This window comes from Falco rusticolus, chromosome 4 (genome assembly GCF_015220075.1).
Source record: "Falco rusticolus isolate bFalRus1 chromosome 4, bFalRus1.pri, whole genome shotgun sequence".
In the NCBI taxonomy this organism is placed as follows: Eukaryota; Metazoa; Chordata; class Aves; order Falconiformes; family Falconidae; genus Falco; species Falco rusticolus.
In genome coordinates, this window is record NC_051190.1 from 27,401,131 (window position 1) to 27,425,252 (window position 24,122).

The 24,122-nt window shown below is 48.7% G+C and overlaps 1 protein-coding gene across 1 annotated transcript in view; it reads left to right on the top strand.

Moving 5' to 3' along the window:
* The window catches only part of CACNA1H (calcium voltage-gated channel subunit alpha1 H), a 254,504-nt gene that overhangs the window by 107,852 nt on the left and 122,530 nt on the right, over positions 1 to 24,122 (top strand). Inside the window, exons 3-4 of the mRNA XM_037386651.1 lie at positions 19,805 to 19,916; positions 22,988 to 23,121. Of these exons, the coding sequence (XP_037242548.1) occupies positions 19,805 to 19,916; positions 22,988 to 23,121 (246 nt within the window). The remainder of the gene's footprint in view (positions 1 to 19,804; positions 19,917 to 22,987; positions 23,122 to 24,122) is intronic.

Sequence of the window (24,122 nt, forward strand, 5' to 3'; positions counted from 1 at the left end):
TGCTTCTCTGGTGCTGGCTTTGCAGGCAGTGTCGGAACCCCTGTGAGGAACAGGGGGTGTCTGCACCCATCTGCTGGAGCATCCTCCCGGGGAGCCCTGCTGAGGCTGGGGGGTCTCCAGGCTGTGAGAGCTGAGGTAGGAGAGCTTTGGGACCAGGGTGGAACGGTGGGGGACAAGGGGGTTAAAGCTTTGCATCACCTCTCCTGGAGCTGCCCTCCACACGCCTTCTCTGCAGCTCCCACTCCCCGGTGGGGTCATTTCTCATGTGTCAGAATAATGTTGTTTTATTTGGGTTGCAAACACTGCAGGGGGAATTTTTAAAAAGCTTTCTTTTATTGCTGTGTAAAAAAAAAAAAGGCAGCCCAATAACTTTTCTATTAATATCAAGCTTTGTAAGTCTTTTGTTTGGTTGGTTTGTTTACAAAATCTCTCATTTCGGATCTAAACTATTTGACAGTGTCCCCTTGAATATGTGTTAAAATAGATCATGGTTTCATTCCATGCGTTTTAGGGAGGATGTGAAGCAATTTCGCTTGTCAGCCATGAGCGGGAGATGGATGGGGCCATTCCCTGATGGGTCGCCATCCAGGGAGGGGGAGCAGAGCAGTGCTGGGGAGGAGCCGTGTCGCTGCTCACCTTCGCTCCCCTCCTCTCCGTGCTCGATGGTGCTTAGTGGGGAGGATCTGACTGGGATGATAGGTTTTAAATGAAAAATAAAATAAAAAAAAAATGCAGAAAGAAGAGCTTTGTTGGGGACCTGGATGATTTATGCACTGCCTGAGCTCCTTGCATGCCATGCTGCCTGCATCTGAAGGGCTCTCCATCCAGCACAGATATTTGGGGATTGCAACACATGGCTAAATAAAGCTGGAAGGGAAAGCCCATCTCCAGCAGCATCCTTACCGTGGGCTCCCCAGCCCATCCTGCCCAAGGCCGGCTGGACCATGCCAGTAGAGGGAAGAATCAGGTCCTCGGCGAGATGTGCATCACTTTTTGCTCACTGCTTTCAGCTGGGCTTTTGTGGAGCTGCTTTCCAGACACAAACCTGACACCCCACCCCCCCAATGCTGTGAGCCCCCCTGAGTTGCCCTCACAGCCCCAGTGCTTGCCGCTTTCTCCCCACTTGTAGCTCTGAGATAGGTGGGAGATAGACATGGCTTGTTCAGCATCTGCTGTCACCCAACCAGCTGTCCTAACTGGCCACACCAGCATGGCACAGCTTTTGCAAGCCCCAAAAAAGTAACTCTGAGATAATGCAGCAGTGCATTTCCCTTCCTTCAGGATGCAGCTGGTGCCCTGGGCCCACTCAATCCCTTGGATTTCCCTTGCCCCATCCTGCACCATTCCCTCAGGGTCTGCTTCTCCTTCCCCCTCCTTTTGCCTCAGTCCCTCCTGACCCTGTTGCTTCATTAGCACTGCAGGTGTTAATCAGCATTACAGTAATGAGGAGCCTGGGTAAAGAGAAGGCTCAGCAGTGCTGCCGGTGTTGGGATGCAAAGGTCTCATGGTCTCCAAACCAGGCGCACTGCACTTCTCCCTGTGGTGCTGAGCACAAAGCATCATTAGCAAATGTAATACCAGGCTCGGCTAATCAACACTGGGGATGGGGGTAAAAAAAAAAAAAATAGGAAGAAAGAAAGGAAAAAAGCCTCCAAAACAAATCCACAAAATTGAAACAGTGTTGTACCAAAATAAAATTAAAAAAAAAAAAAAGGTAATCCTTTGAGACTGCAGAAAAATCTAGCTCTCCATCAAAGCTTGGCTAGGCAAATGGGTGGTGGAGGTCTGGGTTAGAGACTGCCTGTCTGACCCTTGTGTGGCCCGAAAATCTGTGGAGAATTGGCTTGTGTTCCCTCAATTAGAAAGGGATGGCCAGCACCCATTCTTTTTTTCTGTCAGCTTTATCTTGAGATACACTGTTTGTTTATTTTGATAATATTCCAGTTGGAGGCAGAAGCAAGAGATAACAGAGGCAAGCAGAGAGAAAAATTAAGTCTCTTGGGGTTTTTTCCTGGCTTGCAAGAGCCTGGCTGTGCTGGTGTGGCCAGCTAGGACAGCTGTGAGGGTCACAGCTGGTTGCAGATGGCTGCAAAAGTCACTTCCAGGGACATTTGCCCCTTCCCATTGCAGCACCCTTATCTCAGAGCCACTGCGCATCCCCTTGCTGTAGCCCTGTGGTCCCCACTGCAGGATTTCAGTCCTTGGCTGGGCGGGAGTGAGTGCCTGGAGGACTGTACACAAGGAGATAGGTTGAGGCTCCCAGGAGCTGGCTTGTTGCCTTTTGCACTTGAGCACAATTACAGTTTTCAGCAATCTCCTAGCATGGCCCAGTTGTGAGGCATGGAGCAGTAAGTCCTGCTCTCACCAGGATGCTGGCGCAGTGCCCAGTCTCCATCCCTAGCAAAGGTGGTGTTCAGAGGCTGCCTTGCTTTTTTTTTTTTTGGTGGGTTTTTTTTTGTTGTTGTTTTTTGGGTTTTTTTTAAGACTGGCTCGTCTTTGGAGCAGAGAAAACATTTTCTGGAAATCAACTTCTAACCTAGCGATTCAGTCGCAGGGCCAGACTCTTTCTGATAGGAAAAAAAGGAATTGATATTTCTAACCCAACTCAAAACTGGGTGGGTAGAACATGGTTTCTGAGTCCCCTGTTTTTCCATCTGTCAGAGCAACAGTGCGATCTGGTGCAAGGCAGCCACTTGTTCCTGCATCACCCGGCGGTTTTAGGCACCCCTGTGCGCACATCAAACAGGCCTGACCCCAGCCCTGGTGCCTTGCGGTGGGTGCCACACAGAGGGATCGGGGCACCACTGTGAGGGTACCAACCAGGCGCTGGCATGTTGGTTTTGTCACGGGTGATGCAATGTGTACATCACCATGGACCAGAGTAACTCGATTTCTTCCCGCTTGGCCCCTTCCACCCCGTTGTGATAGCTGGTGGGGCGGGAGGCACTGAAGAGGGTGTTTCCCATTGAGCTTGGAGTGGACCAGTGAGCCCTGCCAAAATGCTGGTAGTGAAATGTTTTTACTGGAGCAGGCTGTAGAGCAGAGGAAGGGGGAAACTGATAGACTTTTCATGTTGACACCATTACTAAATGTATGCATCACGTAGCTGGATGTACCGGGCCTGGAGCATCCAGATCTGGAGGTGGATGCTTTATGTCCCATAACCTCAAGAAATCTGTTATAAAATCATCATGCTTCTCAGTTTTACTGTATTAACATACCGTTCATCCCTTCCAAATGTGCCAAAGCTCCCATAAGCTGTGCTGAAATACAGAGACCTGCAATGGCTAAAGCAGCCAGGACTGTCTCACTGCTGCCTGCAGTGTATGGCATTGTCCCCCTGAATCCTGCAGCTGGTCCCTGTGGGGCAGCCTGCAGGTTCCCAGGGGGAAACTTGGGGCCATTTCCCCTTTTTTTGGCGTATTTGGGATCAGTTGTTATCTCAGAAGTGCTGCATCTGAAATGTGCCTCATTTTCTTTGGCATTAAGGGCTGCATTTGTCATCCCAGCACAGGCTACAGCTCAGATAAAAGGGAATAAAACTGGAGAGTTGTGCCAGGGAGGGAAAGCTCATAGAGAGGATGAAAGATCATCTTGGGTGAGATGCATGTAAATGCATTACTCATGCAAAGAAGCCGTTAAAGATCATGAGGCTCTTGGATACCACAACAGCAAGGCTGCTAACTCCCAGGATAGAAAAGCCACAAAGAACATCCTTGTGAAAGTGGGAGGAACGTATTTATATTTGCATTATAGCTGTTAAACCACAGGAGAGTAGATGATGTGTCGCAGCTCTGGGATTCATTCAGCCATCCAGAAACACATTTCCCCTTGCGTCAGCCCAAGGGAAGGGGCAAGGACCGATGCAGGAGTCAATGGGAAATGGTTGTCCAGGCATCCAAACCTGCAGCGGGGACAAACGAACCCTCAGGCAGGATTTCCAGTTAGTTTTGCTCCTGGCCAGTGTCTCCCTAGCAAAGTCCTTTTCTCAGCAATGTTGCAGTGTTACTAGCTGAAGGTCCATAGGGCACTGCTCAAAGGCATCTGAGCTGCGTGGCATCCCCAGCAAGCAGCGGTTCAGGTTCAGCTCGCCAGTCCTTATCATTCGCCAGCTAATCCAGGACAGCAAAGCAGAGAAAAAGCACCGAGGCATCCAGCCAAACCCAAATTTGTCAGGGGAAACCTAACCACACAGCATAAATGCTGCGATAGCGATGTGAAGGTTTGGGGGAGGGTGAGAGGGGTGGGAGAGGAAGGTTAACTCCAAAGTCCCTTAAACCACACTGCGATGCTGCCAGGACCAGCAGTATCCTGCACTGGGATGCTGTGACTGTGTCTCTGGCACTGGAATGTCCCCAGTCACATGGGGACCCTGTGCTGTTGCATGGCATCCCCATCACCTGCCTAAGCCCAGAGCACCTCCCATGACAAAGCGGGTCACTCTGTCATTAAAATCCTTTGCCTCCTGAGATTGCTGTAATTTAGGGAGTTATTACATTGCAAACGTGGGACACGGAGTTATTTAAAGCAGTAAGTAGAAAATCACTAGCTGATAATACAGCTTCCTTAAATTTGAGCTCATTTAAATGTCAGTCTAAACTGCCCCTTGATTCAAAGCTGCTTAAATTATTCTGAAAAATAATTGCCTCTATTCATCAGAAGAATGTGCCATGGATCCAAGTATAACATGAAGTGTTTGATTGGGGATTTAGTTTTATTACCCACCCCCCCTTTTTTTTTCAATATTGCAGTCAGGGAAAAAAAAGAAAAAAAAAAAAAAGAAAAAAGTCTCTGCTATGCCAGTAATACTCTCTGTTAAAAGAGCAGGTCAATCCATCAAATTGGAATGCTGAGACAGGTGGGTTTCATCTGTCTGTGACAGATGCTGCTTATGCAAATCTATCATGAGACCCTGGCTGCAAAAGCGGTTGGCTTTTAGGGAACAGGACTTCGGTTTCCCGCAGCTGAATTAAAATATGCAGCTGTCCTGACGAGAAGAGCGAGCACAGAGGCTGTCTTGGGGCAGATCTTGGGGGCTTCCAGTGTCAGCACGGTCATTCTCAAAGCTGTGCTGTAGCAGGTATGTCTCTTGGGTACTGAGGATGAGCAGATGAGCAGGTGGTAAATGGAAAGTGATGAAAGTCACCAAAATCCCATCTGTTTCTAATGATTGCAATTATTATTGTCCTTTATTTTTGCCAGTTGTCACCTCGCTTAGCTCTGTGCATGCCCAGGTCCATGACCAGCCCAGATCCCCCAATGGCTTGGCTATGGCTCCTCTCCAGAGCCGGGACAGGGCAGTGCTGCTGCTGCATCCAGGCTGTTTGCATCCCAGAGGCAGGGAAGCCCCAGGTAGATGCAGTGCTGTGGGGCTGGCCGAACCGCTGCAAATGCCCGGCTGTGTTCTTTTACTCACTCAAAATTGGACTGCCCCTCTTTCCTTTTGGATGCACTGAGGCATTTGGCAGGGCTGAAAGCCTTCCTGAGACCAGTTACAGCTGTCCAGACCCTGCGCAGAGACCAGCCGAGCGGAGAAAACTGCTCACTGAGCTCCAGCATGAGATGAGAGTTACAGTGAACACATCTGAACATCATCAGTTAGGTTAAGAGGGCATTTCTTGTGCAAAGCAGCCACACTTCTTGGATGTATTCATCTTCCCCAGCACAGCACACAGCAGGAGCAGATGTTACAGCCAACAAGTCAGAAACATTTTGCTGTTTTGAAGCCACCCTCCGAGCCCTGAGCAGTCTGCCAGCTCAAGTGGGTTACCCTTCCCTCAGCCCCTGTGCACCAAATGCAGCACCAGGCAGTGGCCGCGGTTCCTTTCCACTCGGTGGCCGTGCCAGAATGTGTTCTCCCCTCTACTTCTCAAGTAACCCCGGGAAGGATCGTTAGAAATGGCATGGCGTAAATTCATCCAGGATCCATATGCATGCCAGGAACTGGCCCTTGACAGGCTCTGCTGGGCTGGCAGGGCAGGCGGTGGGTGCCTGTGCCCTGCACTGTCCCCGACCGCAGCTGGGAGCCATCCCTGGGGAGCACAGGGGTGGCACGTGCTGGTCAGGGCAGATTTTCTACCCAGGGAAAGTGCAAAGGCAGAGAGAGCATCCAGGCAGCCCCTGCCCACAGCGGCAGCAAAGAGCAGGAGCTACAGCAGAAGTAAGACTGAATCCAGACACTGTCAGAGCTTTGGACTAATTAGTTTCTTCATCTAAACAAACTTAATGCCCTGTGTGCATCCCTGATTTTTACCTTTGTATTAGCATTTCCCAGTTGCTCAATGCTTTCCGACTGGATGACATTTGGTATTGCTGTTTATTGACCCTGGGGACCACAGCGTTGACATTATTGCTACCAAGTGACATTTACATGGACACCGACGTCACATTGATATCGATAATGGCAGCCAAGTTTATGACACAGCATTAACTATGTGAGGCAAGAAGGGCAGCTTCTGTTATTGATGCTGATACTGTTTAAAAAAACCAAAACAAACAAATAATAAAATAAAAAAACCCAGCCAGTTTTAACATTGATTGACCATATTTCTGGCAAACCCATTGCCAGGCCATGAGAGCTGGTGTTGGCGAGCAGCCAGGGCTCAGGGACCTTCAGGGTGGCAATCCCAGCTGCAAAGACAGGGGAGCCAGCCCAGCCGCGCTCGCTGCCTCCATTTGTCTCAGATCCTGCTGTCCTGATGTTGACAGAATTGATTTTCTCTGTGCATGAGCAGAGGACCAGGTTTGTTCTGATGTGCTGGAGCCATTTGCTGCTCATTCGTGGTGTTTGCTCAGTGACTCATCCCGTTCCGCCCTGAGTGGTGGGCAGCAGGACTCCGCTGTCGTGATGAGCCCTAGATCCCTGGGCTGGGTCATGGTTCCTCCCCAATACCACGCTTATCCTCTGCCTGTGCTATCCCACAGACCATTTGCTTCATTGCTGTTATTATTATTGTTGTTGTTATTATCATTATCATCATCATCATTATTATCATCATCATTATTATTATTATTAGTCCCTCTATGCAAAGAGTGTTTTGGCTTTCTCCAAAAGCCTGTGAAGTTCAGGGTGCAGCGGCTCAGCAGCCAGTGGCCAGATCCCATCGCAGGATGAGGATTCATCCATGCACGGAAAACGCTGGCTCCTCAGGCAGCTGGCGGCCGAGCAGGTTTTGAGGGTGTCGCTGGTTAAATCACCCATGGGGTGAGAGTGGGACGAGGAGGGGCAGGGTGGGGGCCGGAGCAGTGGTGTGGAAGCACAGCATCCCTCCTCAGCTGTTAAATGCTTCATACCCAGCTGGAGGGAGAGCCCCAGCACTTGTGTAATTCATGCCCCAAATTTCTGCCTTGTTTGCCATCTGAGAAATCATCACTTTTAATGGTGGCTGGTTCTCCTGCCTGGTATGGACACCGGCCACGCAGGGAACTGCTGCAGGCATGGCTGGAAATGGGCAGGGATGAGGCAAATCCAAGCCAAGAAGCCCCCTGCCAAGTTGTTACCTTCTTGGGACTGATCTCTTGTGACGGCAAATATTTAGAAATCCTGGATAAAGGCTACAGGGCACATTGAATTTGAAAAGGCAACAATGTTTTAATGTGAGTGACCGATTTTAGCGTGAAACAGCCAAGTGGAGGGAGATTAGATCAGGCTGGTGGAAACATCCCTCTCTGGGTGCAGTTTGGCTCATTAAGACAGGGATCAGTGTTGGTAATAAATGTAATATTTAAGGGGTTTGAAACCACCCTAGGCTACTCTGAGGCTGTGACAGGATCGATCCTGGCTGCGGGCTGCTGGGGGTAAGTCACCCCTCCGCTGTGTGTCCCTGTGTCTCAGCCCAGGACCCCAATGGCAGAACTGGCCAGGGCTGGGGCCACAGGGGGAGATGTGGCTGAAATGCAGCAGATAAGATTTTTTTACAAACTTGACCTTTTTTAAAAAACAGTTGGACCCAACATAGCTGAATTGTCATAGAAACAAGAAAAAAATCTCCGTGGCTGCTCTCTCCCTTGCAAACACCAGCCATGAAAGCCATGGTGGGGCACTAACAGTGTGTAAAACACCTGAAGCATCTAAGGTAGGGAAGAAAACCACACTTTTTCTCTTTCCTGAGAATCAGGTTCAAAATTCTCACTAAAATTATTGCAGTATAGGTCATCATGGCACGAGGCGAGTATCTAGGAGCCTGCACTAGGGAACTGTGGGCTGTTTGCTGGGGCAAGCACAGTGGCATTGGGGTCACTGGTCCCTCGGGAGCTTTTTCTCATACTCTAGTCATCTAAAGGTCAGTTCCCGCTATCGCCAGGGCTGCTGGGGTGCATTGCATCCTTAGTCCCACACAGCTCTGTCTGTAGCTGAAGTGAAGGACAGAGGAAAGAAAAAGTACAACTGTTGCTCTTCCAGCATCTTTTATCTTTTGACCTTTCATTTGCCCTCAGAAACCTGGAGGAGCATTTGGGTTTGGAGGTGATCGGCAGTGGGCACAAGAGTCCTGTGCCTGCTGTGAGAGCATTACTCGGGCCAGTTGATCTGATAATCCCTAGAAAGCCACATCCCCACAAGTGATATTTCCATGGGAAATACTAGCTACTGTCCTGCTAATGCAAACACAGCCTGAGGTCCTGCCTTGGATGATGCCTGGAAGGAGGCTCAGAGGGCTCAGGATGGGGTGCAATTTCTGCCTGACACACACACCACACCACCCTCAGTTTGGAAGACCCACATGGGGGGGGTGTTTTGTCTCCTTTACTTTATACTGCACTATGTGGGTGCAAATGGGGCTTGCGAGCAGGAGTGCTGGCCCTCGCAAACCATCCCTCCAACCTCTTTGCTCATATTCCCCATCTGTAAAAGGGGGGTGGGGGTGGGGGGTGTTACCCACCACACGGTGCTTCTGCAAAGATTAATTTCTTTGCTTGCTTTTTCTTGTAAAGCACTTCTCCCTGGCTGGATGGATGAGGCAGAGAAGACAAAGTCATCATCTTCTCTTTATTTTCAGGATTCCAGCTGAGTTTGGTTTCCCAAGGGCTGTGTTTTTGAGGCAGCGAGCTGGTGGAGCAATTTAGCTGAGTGCAGGCTGGGAATGGCATGCATTTTGCTACGGGCACATGTAGGGAAAAGGCAAATGGGATGCAAAGGTGACATGTTTCCAGGGGACTTGCAGCCCTGGAGTGGCTTCATCTTAGCACTGACCTTCCTCAGAAGGGATGCTGCATGGTCTCCTGCAGGTGACAGCTCCTAGTCCTCAGCACCAAGGGCACGGGGAAAGCTGCTTCCCCCCCTTGGTCCATCTAATTCACCAGGATACTGGTGTAAATGGGAGAAGCTGCACTTGGTCCAGATCTGCTGATGCGGCAGCTGCATGAGGCCAGTGATATTTACTCTGAACCCCCCTGTGTGTCTCCCCACAGGAAAAGCACGTTTGTATTTACCCACAGACAGAAAGCAGAAATCAGAAAGCGGAACAAACCCCAGAAGCAGTAGCCTGTCGCTTCATATGATGTGTGAGCCGAACTCAGAGAGGACAGGGCTGGTGGCAGGCGGCTGGTGAACCACATCTCCCACCTCCTCTCCCCACAGCCCCTTCCCATATCGCCTACCACCAAGCAAAGCTGGCACAGGAGATATTTAGGGTTCAACCTCCTGCCCAGGGGGACACCCCCAGCAGCATCCTTTTGGGAAGCCAAGCGGCAGCCCCGAGTTGCCATGACACTGAGCCACCCCCGAGGATGCGGCTGCAGCTTTCTGCCCTCCGTGACCCGTTTCCTGAGGATTTGGCGTCCCACCCACGCACCCGTCTCTCTCAAGCAATTACCTGCTCTGATTGCTCACCCTCACATGTCACTTCTTAGATAGGTGCTTATATGTATTTTAATCAAGTGAGTCATGCAGGCGGAGCGGACTAGGCAAAACACTGCTTCTGTCCTTGTCTCCTTGCTGGGTAAATGATAGCTGGGAATTTAGTGAGTGTGAAACGCTCTCATTTGGGTGGATTTAGTGGATTTGGTGGTTGAACGGGTTGTGATGTGTTTAGAGATCATTTGGGTTTATTTTGGATGAAGTGGGAGGGACTTGATCTCTGGCCCTGAGATCTGCGAGTGCCGTCAATCAGCAATAACGCCTTTGAATTATTCAGGGATTTTATCGAAGTACATGGAGGTGGCAGGAACAGAATCTTTCCTGGGTGGCCTGAACCCACCGCTCAAGGGCTTCAGAGCCATCATCACAGGCAAGAAAACCATGCTAACCCCAACTCCTCTGGCATGGGCCAGCCATGGGGTTCCAGCTGCAGAACTTAAATCATGCAAGGTGGTGTTTTCCAGCATATAATCAAAATGAAAACTCAGAGGGCAGCTCCCGAGCCAGCCTGGCACAGCACAGGTCTGCCAAAGTCCCTCTATGTCACTTTAATCGATACAACCTTGTTTGCTTGTGGGGCATCTCACAGCAGTTAAGGATGCCTTAACGACGTGCTAAATCCATTTGCTATCATCACTCTGGGTATTAACAGGCACTAATTTAACACAGGCAGTGGAGGTGATTTTTCCAGGGTGATGCATGCCAGCAGGCTGATGTGAGGGGGTTTTCCTCTGGGTTTGGGCGTAGCAATGATTTGCATTGCCTTGATTTCCCTGCTGAGCTTGTTTGGGAGGTGTGAGCTCTGCCGGGACAGGTTTGTGCTGGGAAGGCACGTGGCAGGGAAGAGCAATGGTAGTGGTCAGGTTTTACGGAGCCTGGTTGTATGCTCAGAAAGCCCCAAGAACAGGGAGGATTAGTGTTGCATTGACTGAGCCGCATCAGGAGGCAGCGCGAGCATGTGCACCCCTCGAGGTGCTTTTATGCCTGTAGCATCCTTTTAGTTTGAAGCTTAATCCCCAATAGCTGCGACTTGCTGCATCGGCTGTCTTTTAACAGCCTTACAAAGCTGTGACAACAGGCAAGGAAAATGAAGCTGTCTGACAAATGACACATGACAAGGACCTGGAGTTAACTGCTTTTAAATTCATTATGGCTCCAAAAGATTGGCTTGAGCAAGGTGAATGATTTCAGGTGCATAATAAGATGGATTTAGCCTCCTTTTACTGCCAGTGAATGATCTGTGAACAGCTTTGATCTCTGCATTACAGTCACTACCAAGATTTGTCAGTCAGGGTGGGTTCTTTGAGGACCGCTGGCTATTTGCAGCGGTGGCTCCGTCGCACACGAGTGACTTTTCCGCGGCAGGACAAATGCCAACATCTTGGTGCTTTTTACCTTAGGTGCAAATACTCTTTTCAGCTGCCCAGAGTGCCAAAATGAAAGAGGAGGCATCTGAAGGGCATGTGGGAAACCTGGGCACTGAACACAGCCACTGTGCAGCAGGTCTGGGGTTTGCAGGGAGCTGTGCAAGGCTCTCGGGAGCTGCGGGAAGGTTTCTGCGTTGCATGACGATGAACATCGCAACAGGGGAGTGTTACAGGTTTGGGATGCCCTGGCTGCAATGCATACAGCACATCTGGGATGGCCAGGGCTGCAACCTGCCATGCTTCAGCCAAAAATCATCTGGCAAGGACAGATCTGCCCCAAAATCAGCTCCCCCATCTCTGGCTGTGCAAGGCAGAGGGAATTATTCGCATTTTGGGGGAGAAAGGCATACCCTGCAGCAGATCAGCAGAACAGCCTGTTGCTCAAGATCCATTTGGGGCTGGTACCGGGTTGGAGTCCCGTTATGGTTATTTTATAACAAACTAGTGGGATGCAATTATTCCAGTAACTCAGGCTAATCCTTTCTTAAACAAGAATTCTCTGCAGCCAGTCCCATCTCCAAAGACATGTGCCAACTTGGTGTCTTTCAGGCTGAAATATTGCTTCTGGTCTGCGTGTTTGTGGTGCTGTTGGGGAGGTATATATTTCTGAAGTATGGCTGCCTCATTTTGTTTTACAATTCATAAGCAAACGCACCCAAATGATCCAGTGCAGTATGGGCACTAAAAATAGCTTTAATCAATCAACTTTTTAAAAGTAAGAATGTTCCTTAAAATTATGCCAGCACCAGCCAGCACTGCCTCTTGGGAATTTTATTCTGACTCATTATTCTTCCAGTTCTGTTCTTTCTTTTTCTTTCTTTTTATTTTTTTCCCACTCCTATTTACCAAATATCATTGAGTTTGGACTGGTTTCCGTTACTTAGCATACAGGATGAGGTGGATACTGCAGACTTTTAAAGCTATTTTTGTTACTGGTAGCATGAAGGGATGGGAAGCATTATTATTGTAATTTGCTGGTATTTGGGTAGCACCCCTAAACAGCAGTAAAACAGGCACTAGGTACTTCAGTATTTCTGCACCGGAGCAGCTCCCACCCATACCCAGACCTTTCAGAGTGGTCAGTCAGAGGACAGGGACACACAGATGCTGTGAGGCTCGGTGGGACAAGGCAGCAGCAGTGCCCACCCCAGCGCCTGCTCTCCCCCCCCATCCCCATCGCTTTTTTCCTGCAAGTGCTTCAATGCTCCATAGCTTTGCAGGAGCCCTGTTGCCACCTCATGGAGCAGCTGCTTTGTGGGCTGACCAAGGATGTGGGCATCCTTCTGGCCTCGGGGTCTGCTGGACCACTCAGCTGGAGGACCCAGCCCCTCTCCTGCCTCTCCTCCTGCAGCTGGTTGCACTCGAGGTGCTGGGCTGGGTGGTTTACAAGCAGGTCCTCAGGTTTCCGACCAACCTTGTTGCTAAAGGCAAAATAAGGCTGCGATTCTGCAAAGGAGGGATTACATGCCCGAGTCCTGCTGCTCTCTGGTGAGCAGTACATACCCAGCTCACCAAGAGCACTCCAAAAATCCCCGTCTCTCAGATATGTGTGTGTATATATATAAGTGTGTATGTATGTTTAGTGCATTAGTCACATCTTAGACTATAAAAACTGAAACTTCAGTTGGCTGCTCCTTCTGTAAACATATGTTCTCCTTGTAACTATAACTTGGCTTTTGTTGCTTTGTGTTATTCCTCAGCATCGTGTGCAGTACGTACGGATACGATAACAGTAATAATCACCATACTGCCAAATCCGAGTGTTTAAAATAATGGGTTAAGTCTCCAAAATCCCCTGACTGGCTTAAAAATAATAAGATTATGTGAAAATAGTAAGTGCCATGATCTTGTCTTGCTGCTTTTCAGTTGCTGGGCACTTAAGCTTTTGGCTCCTGCCTCTCTCCAACTTGGGCACTTAGAAATGAGGGTTGGGGCTAGGGAGGGGAACTTTTAGATGAAGCTGAGACTGATCCCTGTGAAGGACCTGGGAATCTGAAGCAGCATGTCCTTTTTCATGAGGCATGGGGTGAAAGCAAGGGAGTTTGCAACACAGTGGTAATGTGGTCCTGGCATTTTTTACTGTGTTTATGGCAGAAATATTTTTAGAACTGGAGTGACGGATGGTAGAGAGCATCTCCCTGCAGATGGGGAGGTGCAGACTGGCTGAGCTGCCCAGTGAAGGAGACTGGTTGCGTTATGGTACGTCAGAGCCTGACCTACGCCCACGTCACTGGAGTTCTCTTTGCGTTACTTGGGGTGGCAAAATAACCGATGCGGAGCGGACGAGACCCAAACCAGGGTTGCAGGCATGGCAGTCTACTCTGTACCTATACAATTTTAAAAGAGATATTGAAAACCTAGTCTTCAAGACAAGCAGTTTATTTTTCTTTCACTTTTGTATTTAAGGGGGCCTTTAAATTTTTAAAGAAAATACTAGACTTTAACCTACAGTGCAAGAAATCCCCTTACAGCATTCCACAAATATGTAAGGATCTGAAAGTCTTCTAGAAACACGAACTATCCACTTTGTTTTGCTGGCTAAAATGTGTGAAACGGAGATCCAAGTTGCATCATTGCAGTTAATTTTGCTTTTCTCTTTCAGCTGAGAAGCAGAGGTTTATGGTGGGAAGGAGCTGGAGGACGCTGGATTTGGGCTTGGCATTCTTCAGTGCAGCAGAGTCATTCTTTGCTTCTGCCTGCAACCATCCATGTCATGGTGTGCAAACCATCTCCAGAGGAGATGTCAGGAGCTGTCAGGCTGGGCTGCAGCTGATCTCTCACTGTACTTAGATCTGTGCTTAAACTGGTTGGACTAAATGGCTGCAAAATACAGCAGGAGCGCTGAGCTCAGCGAGGACACTGGTTATTTCTGCTTTTGCTTTGGTTTGTTCTGTTGCCATAAACTCAATGGAATTAAGTCTCTTCCAAAGCTAAATGTGAGGGTCTGCATGCCAGGCTGTTAATGTTCTCCCTCTGGGTTTTGTCCTTGCAACCCGTGGGCAGGTCTGTGTGCTGCTGGCCGGAGGTGCTGTGGTGACACCGGAGTCTGCCCCATTCCTCTGCTCCTTGGTTTAGGGCCTGAGGTCAGTAATGCAAAAAGTCACAAATGCACTGCTTTAAAAAGGGAAAGAGGAAAAGAAAAATTTAAATCCGAGGCTGAATGCAAACTTGTCTACAGGAAACACTGGCTGCATTAAGACAAATTGATGGTATGAAATGACATACCACTGCAGGCATCCTCACTCCACTCTGCATCCTAAGATGCAAACTGACTCTGACATCCCGCTCTGCTCTGGACCCACCAGACGGCAGTTTTGAAGACTTTTTTTTTTTTTTTTTCTGTGTTTGTCAGCTGGATTCCTTAATTAATCGGTAATTTCCTTAGGAGATTAGAGTCTTGCTGTGTCACTGCCTTGGTGACAGAGGAGCTGTGCAAACCCCACTGCCAGTGGCAGAGGGCAGGGGCTGCTGACAGAGGCAGGAGGTGCTGGGAGCACTTCCTTTGGGCAGAACGCAGGCACAGCTCCTACACAGCTTTATTTTGGGTTGCCAACTCCTCAAACACATCCGCTGGCACTGCTACCAGTGGCTAGGTGACAGGGAGTCGACGAGTGGCCAGCCAGCCTCAGCTTTCTGCACTGGGCTCATGCCATTTGGTTTTCCTGCTGGAAACACTCAAGATTTTCTTGAGCAACTGCTTCAACACACCCTTGAATTCCCATCTCTCTTTTAAAATCAAGTCAAGGCCTTACCAGCTATGTTGGCACAGCAGAGGTTAGCGGGAAAAGCAGGTCTTGCCCATGCAGAGGTATCTTCTGGCAACCAGAGCTCTTAATCCTCAAGCTCCTGGTCTTTTCCTGGAGCTGGTTTTAGTAAAACCCTCTGAAAAGCTGCTGGAGAGCACCGGCATCAGGACAGCATCAGCATCAGCCCTTGCACTAACAGCAGGTGGGGCCAAAAACATTTTGGGGCAGAGCCTGGTTTCTGTGATGCTACTTCTAAACTCAGGACTAGATTTTAGTGTAAGAAACTGTGTCAATCCTGCACACAGTGCTGTGCGGCCAGAAGCAACCCTCCCCCCGGGCGGACAGGGCTCTGCCACTCCCCAGCTCCTGCCTGAAGGGTGTCTGGGGGATTTGAGCTTGGCCCAGATACGCTTGAGATGTCATTACCCTGGAATTTGTGGCAGAGGAAGAAATGTTAAGCAAATCTTTTGCAATTATCTTTGCCTCCAGCAGTTAGTCTAGATCTCCCCTTTGCATCTTTTGCTTTTCAAATCTCCTAGTTGCGAAGTTGGTTGCTTTTAAACTGGGTGGTGCTTCGGTGGCCTGGAGAGCAGCAGTTTCCATGGTAACTCACAAGTACCCATTTTTGCAGAGTCACGGTTTTAGCGGGTCGAAGCCACTGCTGCTGCCGGGGGACCAGGAGAGCCCTAAGCCAGCCCTAACCCATCGCAGCTTCAGCATCTCCAGTGCCACTCAGGGTGTGAGCCAGAGCCCTGCATGGCTGAGCTGGGTGTCACCATCCCTCACCTTCCTTGACCTCCTGATGGCCAAAAAAGCCAGGCAGGGTGTGCAGCAATGCTGCAGGGTCACCCACGAGGCTGTTCTGTGCCGTGGGACTTCTGCCCCAGCCCCTTCTCTGCTATTTCTGCTGACACAGGCCCAGTGTTGGGCTGCTCTCAGACTTTTTTCCCACCTTTTCCTGTCTTTCTCCTCTGGGTATTTTCCCAGAATTATTAGAATGGGACCTTTCTTTCCTGATGGGCATTTGGAAGTGGCCCAGGCTTCATGGGAAGGATGCTGCACAAAGGTGCTCTCTGTAATGCCATCCTGAAAAGCAGCAGCATCTCCCACCCCCCAGGGGTTTGCTTTGGGATGTATCCACATGGCTGCTGAATTCCGGGTGGCTTTGGGGGGCTCTAGGGTGTTAAATCACAGCTTTGGGGGCTCCTTGGAGCCAGGAGCCACGAAGTGGGGAGTGAACTGAAATTCAATGAACTGAAATTCCCTTGAATATCTGTGTACCGGAGGGAGGGAGGATTAGTCCTGTTGGGGCAGACCACTCAGGGTAATCCCACTTTCAAATTAGGGATTTCACTGTCATTAATCAGATGTGAAAATAAATAGGGCAGGAGCTTAATGCCTTCGAGGGAGCCACAGGCACAGGAGGAGAAGGTGGGCTGGAAGGGCTGAGCAGGGACAGGACCTTTCAGCTCAGACCCCTTCAGCCGCATCCCTTCGGGAAGGGTTCGGGTATGACAGGAGGACAGGAGCATCCCCAGAAAATGTCTGAGCCCTGAGCAGGGGATTCCTCCTCCCTCCTCCAGCCAAAGCAAAACTGTTCCCTACAGTGGGTTTTCTTCCATCTTTTCAGCCTTTTCTTCAAAGGCAACACAAGTTTTCTTTTGTCTCCTTCCTTTCTACATGCAGCAGCATTGTCATTTCCATCTCACAGTCGTGGCTGAGCCTTGCTGACTACGCTGACAGCCTCTAAACACCTGTGACCACAAAGCTGTGGGACAGCCTTTCTTTTTCTCTTAGAAAATTAAAACAACTCTTCTGACATCCTGAAATACACCAAATTTGGCTTTGATGTTAGGTGGATAGGGGACAGTGGTGGTTCTGCCTGTCATTAAGGAATCAAGGCACTTGTTTCCACTCCAGTGACAATTCTTCTCCTGCAGGTGATTATTTAACCATAAAAAACTTAATTAGATCATTCAGAATAAAGGAAGGAAGTTTTTTAGAAATCTGACGAGCAGAGTGCCTGAACAAATGTCCGGGGTAGCTCAGCAGAACAGGGGCTTCATCCCACAAATATCTTCAGCCTTAGGCTTCAGTCACTCCACAGAAACCAAAAATCAGGGGCAGATGCCAAATCCAGAGGGCAGGCAGGTTTTCTGCTCAGAAAAATTTCTTTTTGAAATGTTTGTCATTTTATATCATTATGAGAGTGATCTGAGCAGCAAACAGGCACCAACCCAGAAGACAGAAGCACCTGGGGCATGGCAGACCCTGGTATCCATCAGGGTTTCCCATGCTCCTGAGGACTCCCTTCAGCAATGGGCTGTGCTTCTGCCTTTCAAGTGACAGATTCTTCCATATTTTTTAAAAAAAAGTCTGTCTTAATTGAATGTTGCCATCAAAACCGGTCCTTGCTGATGATTCACTTTTGACAAATCAGTGTTTTCTAATGGAAAACAAAATCTAATTCTTGATGAGTTCTGCTAGAAACAGGGGCTCAGGTGGTGAGGAGCAGGACGGAGAACAGGAACACGACCAGCAACCCTTGGTGGATGGTGGGTCAAAAGCCTTATCACCTTGTGGTGGGGAAAAGCCTACATTGTACACTTCCCCAGTGCTGGAGCAGCAGGGGATGGAGTTGGCACAAGCCCATGATCAGTGTCCCAGGGCAGGAGCAAGGTTGGAGCAACCAGGCACAGGGCCAGTGTGCTCCCCTCCTCTGGGGGAAGCAGGAGACCTAATGCATCAGCGTAGTTACACCTTTTTTAACAGCTCAAAATACAGGTGCTTTTATTTTTTTTACTTTAGAGGGAAAAAATTATCTGCAAGTATAATAACTGAAATGAATGCAACTGCAGGCACCCTGGGAATAGCACAGGAGCCCTGTTTACAGGGAGTTCCACATGAATCCCATCAAGCAATGCAAATATTGTAAGTAGGATATGGCCACGGGTTGGGCTTTGTTTGGGTCCAGTGCAGGCTATTTTCTCTGTGGAGCAAGATCGCTACTCTGCATCTAATTAGGCAAAAGGGAAGGGCATCCAAACAGCCCCTAAAAAAATCAGAAAGAAATCATTGAAGGGAGGGAGGAATTAAAGTAAACCAATGTTGGTATTTCAGCAATGCACAAGTCCTCTGGGGCTGTGGCCATGAGCTTTGCCTGCTCCAGCTCCTTCTGCATCGCTGACAAGGTGACCTGGGTTTTTGTTTTAATTTGTTTATTTGATTTTATGCATTTCCATTTTAGACAACTGCGTTTCCAAGTCTGATGTGTTTGGTCCCCAGCATGGGCTCGAAGGTGATCCTAGCTCTGAATTTTTAAATTAAGGCCCTCTCTAAAATGAGAAGTGGGTTGGTTGCAGGTTTTCAGGAAGCTGCAGGACCAGACCCTGCTGATTTCTCTTTTTTCTATTAATCTGGGTAAATGAGAGTGTGTATGCAAAAGGAGTTTGAGACTGCAGCCTTGTACACACCAAATCCTATGCTGCCATAAATCTTACACTGAACTAATAAAATGCCAGATAAAATATATCTAAAAGCAGCAGAGGTAAATACAGTAAGGGTTTTTTGTTCAGGTTTCCAAAGCAGAAGAACTGTTGTTATCAGAAATAAGACAATGTCTATGTGGTTCTTTCTGCATGATCCCTTGCTCACATATGTTTGTGTGTTTGAAAGCATAAGGGTTTATTCATACACAGATGTTTCCAATTATTTTCCTAAGAACAGATCTCTCATTCATGCTTAATTTGTGAAACTCCTATTTAGTTCTCCCAAGTCTTATTTTATTATTTTTAATAGTCATACCAGCAGCAGTAATCATAAGCTTTGGGCCTGTTTTTCAACAATCAAGTGATGCAAATCGCCACTTACTACATTGAAACTACTGATAGTAGTGCAGTTGAGCACTGGTGGGTCCTGTAAGAGCGTACGGTCTTCTGGGGGATTTTTGGTGCCTGGAGACATCCAGCCTTGAGCCCTTTCCTTCCCTTTCAAAGCCCGTGCTGTGCACCCTGGGTCCTGGTTTATATCTGTATCCCGACACGATGCCATCCTTGGTGCTACCAACTTGTGCCACCAGCTTGGCTTTGTTTTGCCTTCATCCTCGGTCATGATGTAAAACTCAAAATGGACTCTATAGATCCATGAGACTTAGAAACCAGGTAGGAATGAGGTAACCTGTATTCAGCACATTTTCTCATGACTCGAGACGGAAACCAGCAGAGAAACCTCGCTGGCTGGAGCAAGGAACCAGGCACAAGCCGGGTTTTCTGGTGGTGGTGGTGCCTGAATTAATTAATCTATCCTTGTCTTGCTTTCTTTAGCTTGGTAGTGAAAGAGTTAATTCTGGCAGACCTGTGGGGTGATTCACTGCTAAAACTCTTTGAGATCTGTAGATAAAAGTTGCTGTGGGAGGAGGATGGAGGCTGCTCTGCTCTCAGCTGCCCTGGGCATGCATGAAGAAGAGAAGAGGATGAAGTGTGTGGGACCTGAGAGGGAAAGCATAGCTGTGCGCCTGGTTGCACTTCTCTGGCTTTGCTGCTGTGTAGGAAATGAAAGGCATGGCTTGTTCCTTCATCTCAACAGGAGCATCCTTTCCCAGGCCCTTTCCTCAGTTGCCAAAAACTTCAAACCTCAGCAAATCTGGGCCGTTTGGCTGTGTTTTCTTCTTTGCTTGTGCCAGGAGTGAAGGCTTTTTGATGTGTAAACAGCACGGTGCCTCAGCTCCCCCCCTCCTGACTTTGAAGTGTGTGCTCTCCTTAACACCTTCCTCTCACCTGGTTCGAGCACATCAGCATGCTGGTCATCCTCCTGAACTGCGTCACCCTGGGCATGTTCCAGCCCTGCGAGGATGTGGAGTGCCAGTCGGAGCGGTGCACCATCCTGGAGGTAAGGATCCTACGCAGCCCTGCTTGCCTGGGACGTGCAGGATGCAGGGGGGTGACCGTCCTGGGAGCTGGGACCCCCATCTTGTCTGTGTTCCCCCCGGATCCAGCCATGAAAGCCCTTCCCATAAGGCTGATTTTCCCAATAAGCCACACTTCGGCATGCAAAGCCTGTCCTCTGAGGGGACCTGCTGGCCCTAGATGCGACCCAAAGGCTGACTGATTTAGACTTACCCAGCATGATCCTTTCTCTACACATTTGATAAGGTTAGGGGGGCTCAAAACTGGGCATCCAGCTCCCACTGGAGGTGTTGAACACTTTTTAACTACAGGATGGCAAATGCCACAGGGAACCTCTTGCTTGCAGTTGGTCTGTTCTACCCCAGCCAGCTCACTGCCAGCATCTCTCAGATTGCTGCAGTCTGGTCTGTGCACTACAGCACTGGTGACTTTGACATTTAATTCCCTTCTTTATGAACACAATGGCACAGGACAAGGCCATGCCTGCTGTCCTCCACAGCAGAGCCCAGCAGTTGAAGTGCTGCATTGCCGAGTGCCGGGTTAACTGCCCTTTGGGAAATGCATACCTGTACAGAGTTCACAGGCCCTTGCTGGCCATCCCAAGCTTAGTGGGGCATCACACTTGTCATTTCATCCTTCACTGTGTCCTGGCAATCCCCTCGCTGCCATATGCCCACAGGATTCATTTTGGAAGCACATCCCAGCATCATCTGGTGTGTGGGCTGCACCTTGGCGCTGGGCTTCCTGCAGCAACTCGGTTCTCAGGCTTGGAAGCAACTTTCCTTGTTTCTAGTGCATTACATCAACCTAGGCAGGGACTACTGACACGTGGTAGTGCTAGCAGGCTTGGTTCAGCTGAGTCCTGCATATATCTGCTGCTTTACTTCCCTTTGAGCATTTCAGCAGTACAGGAATGCCAGTGGGATCCTTCCAACCAGCTTCTCCTGCCTCTTGCAAAGGTTGGTCCAGAACTGCCTGCAAATGCCAGCAATAGTAGAGTTTACCATCAAACCCTCTTTCAGTCTTAGAAGAGGATCTCTTAAATGCAGAGCCAAGTAAACCAGTTGAGCTGAGAAGGCACTAGAGGTTTGTCACAGAACGAGATCAGTTTTGGAGAAAATGTTGCCACCAGCTGCATGCAGCATAGGGATCGCCTCAGAGGGTCAGGCTCAGGGTTGGAGTGGAGCAGGACCCAGAGGTGGATAGTCCATCTCCTTCACCAGAAAATGTCACACTGCAGGGAGCTGTGGGCTAAGCTGCCCCAGAGAGCCCATCAGAGGGTGTCCGATCTCTCCTGAAAGGTTTCACTCCCCATGCCTGCTGGTTTTCTGCATGTATACGCCCATGTGGGGCTTTGGGGGATGCCAATCCCTGCCAAAATGTCCAGGCAGACAAAGTGAATCCTGCCTGGACAAGGAGGTGACATTATTGAATGCTTATTATTTGCTTCCTTTTATTCATAATTTAATCAGGTTGCAATCACACGATTTGCATGGTCTGTTCTCCCCAGAATAGATACACATAACAGCCTGCAAGGAGCCCAGGCACCAAATCTGTTTCTAATACAGGCTGAATGATGACAACGTATTGAGTATATTTGCAAAACCTGAAGTGTTATCCTGATGCATTTGCAGGCAGGAAAGGGCTGCAAGTAAAGCCATCATTATCCCTTACCCTGTCACAGCTTGCAGCAGGGAATGAAAGCCAGAACATGAGGTAGAAAACCTGAACTTCTTTCTGGAGGTGTTCAGATGCCAGATATTAAATGAACTGAAATAATGGAGCAAAACTTCTGTGTAGTTTAACAAGGGAAAGGTTGGTTGATAAAGCCAACAGCCAGAGAAGATGATGCTCACACACAGCCACGCAGAGGTACATGGATGCGCAGTGGGAACTTGGCTTCCATGTGGATGCTTTGTTAATTTTACCATTAATCCACTCAGACCTAAAAATGGAAGTGTCAGAGACACAATAGCAAACAGTATAGTCATTAAGAGAGTGGTTTGGACAGCAGCAGTCATGTCTGTAGATCGAGAAGTTCCTGTGCTTTACCAATTCTGTCATTCAAAACAACAAAGCCTCTGCACATGATTTACGAGCAATCTGTATCTCCCGATGTTCAAGTTTACAGGCAACATGTAGAAGAATATCTGCAATAGAGTCTATTTCATGGTATTTTCAAGTGCATACACATTTCATTCAGGTACCTATAGTCTCCAGGAAGACTGGAGAAATCACAGCTGTCCAACTCCCCACTACCCTACAGAAATCATTCTTTAAGTAAAGGCTGAGGCATGTTCTATAGGGCACCAATGGATTCAATTACACACCTTTATTTTCTCTTGTTCTCGCAGTAATCTAAACCCCAAAATTTTGGCCTTCATCAAGAGACTCCTGTGCTGGGCACACAGGCTTGCCAGGGGGATGCCCTGAGCCTCTGCACCACAAGGAACCACTCCAGCCATTCCTTGCATGCAGCAGAGCTGCCTTTATAGTTACTGCTTCAGCCTCTGCTTGATGTGCCCGTTCACTCCCAGCTGTGTCTGGGTCCATGGGTAGGAACCTTGATCCCTTTGGGAGTCCTGAAGGCATCAGAGGTGAATTACATCTCCCTATTAGATGGGACAAATTCTTTCTAGGAGGTATGAGCTGCCCAGTCTGCAGACACAGCTTCCACTGCAAGTTGCTAAGACCTCATGGACCCAACCACAAGTTGCTGTTGGATGCATAGGCTTTAAATGCCAAGAAAAACACCCAACCTGTACAACAGCCACGTCTTTTATCTTTGCCGGTAGATTAACAGAAGCTGCTAATGGTTCCCAGGCAGTGGGCTGACCCAGGAGCTATGCTCAGGGGTTGCCGTCACCCATCAGGTATGGCAGGTTTGATTTCTGAGTTCAGTAGGTGGCACTTTGGTACCAGGGCTTTGCCTTGCAGCAGCTGCCAGGGTGTACAGAGTACCGCTGCGGAGGGAGTGCTCGCGTCTCTGCTTTCCCTTTCCCTGATAAGAGAGCACAGCAGAACTGACTGTAATAATCTTTTACTGGTCTCCAGGCATTTGACGACTTCATTTTCGCTTTCTTTGCGGTGGAGATGGTCATCAAGATGGTGGCTCTGGGGATCTTCGGGCAGAAGTGTTACCTTGGAGATACATGGAATCGCCTGGACTTCTTCATCGTGATGGCGGGGTCAGTAACAAAACCTCATAAATTTGTTCTTTGCAGTGAAGGCAAGAAGTCCCCAGAGAGCCAAATCTCTAGGTTGTCCTGGCCAGTATTCATAGCATCTTGTGAGAGCTGCCAGGCTCAAGCCAAGGCAAAGTCTCATAAGGCTCATTTGGTGTCGCCTCTGGCAACCACACCAGATGATGGGGTGGGGTATGCACGTCAGGGCAAAAGCCATCTGCTTTTCCATGGCAATCTTTTCGCCAGTGTCATCTCTGTCAAATCAAGCGCACACTGATCTAGTCCTTGTGATGGCCAGAATGTTCCAGTGATCGCGATTAAGACTGCTGTCTCCAGAACAGGCGGTAAAATATAGCAGCTCAGCCCCACTCCTGCTATGTGACACCATTACTGAGGCAGAGAGACAGAAACTGGCCAAACAAGGAGAACCTAGCCCAAAAATTGGTTCAGAAGTTTGAAATCCCAGTGGAAGAAGCTAGCCAAAAGTTGACCCAAATTACAAGTGCATGCAAATGCCTCCTATAAACTTCTCTTAGTTACATTTTAACACCGTCTCCTACAGCTTCTTGCTTGTGCAGGATGTGTTAATAAACAGATATAAGGAAGATCTGGGTGCTTTTGACACCAGTTCCCTCACACCCATAGGGGAAAACTGAGTGGACTAAAAGCTTGGCAAGTCTAAAACTTTCTTCTATAAATACATGGATTTTAGAAATGCCAGGCTCTCTTACCTGCTAAGTATACCCTAGAAAGGGACAGGCTGCTTTAATTACAGAGCTCTGCCTTATTTCTGAATTCCTGAGTTTATAATGACCAGCCTGGGGTTAATTAGAACATTCCTGTAATATGTTGGGGCATTTTTACCCTTACATTAGTGATGTACAATCTTCACTGCACTAATGGAGTTTTGTTTTGCTCCATGTTATTTGTCTTGAATACAATTAGGAATGGCCTTACTGGTTTGAATAAAACATGAGGTCTCCTGAGCAGAGCTTCCTTTGAAC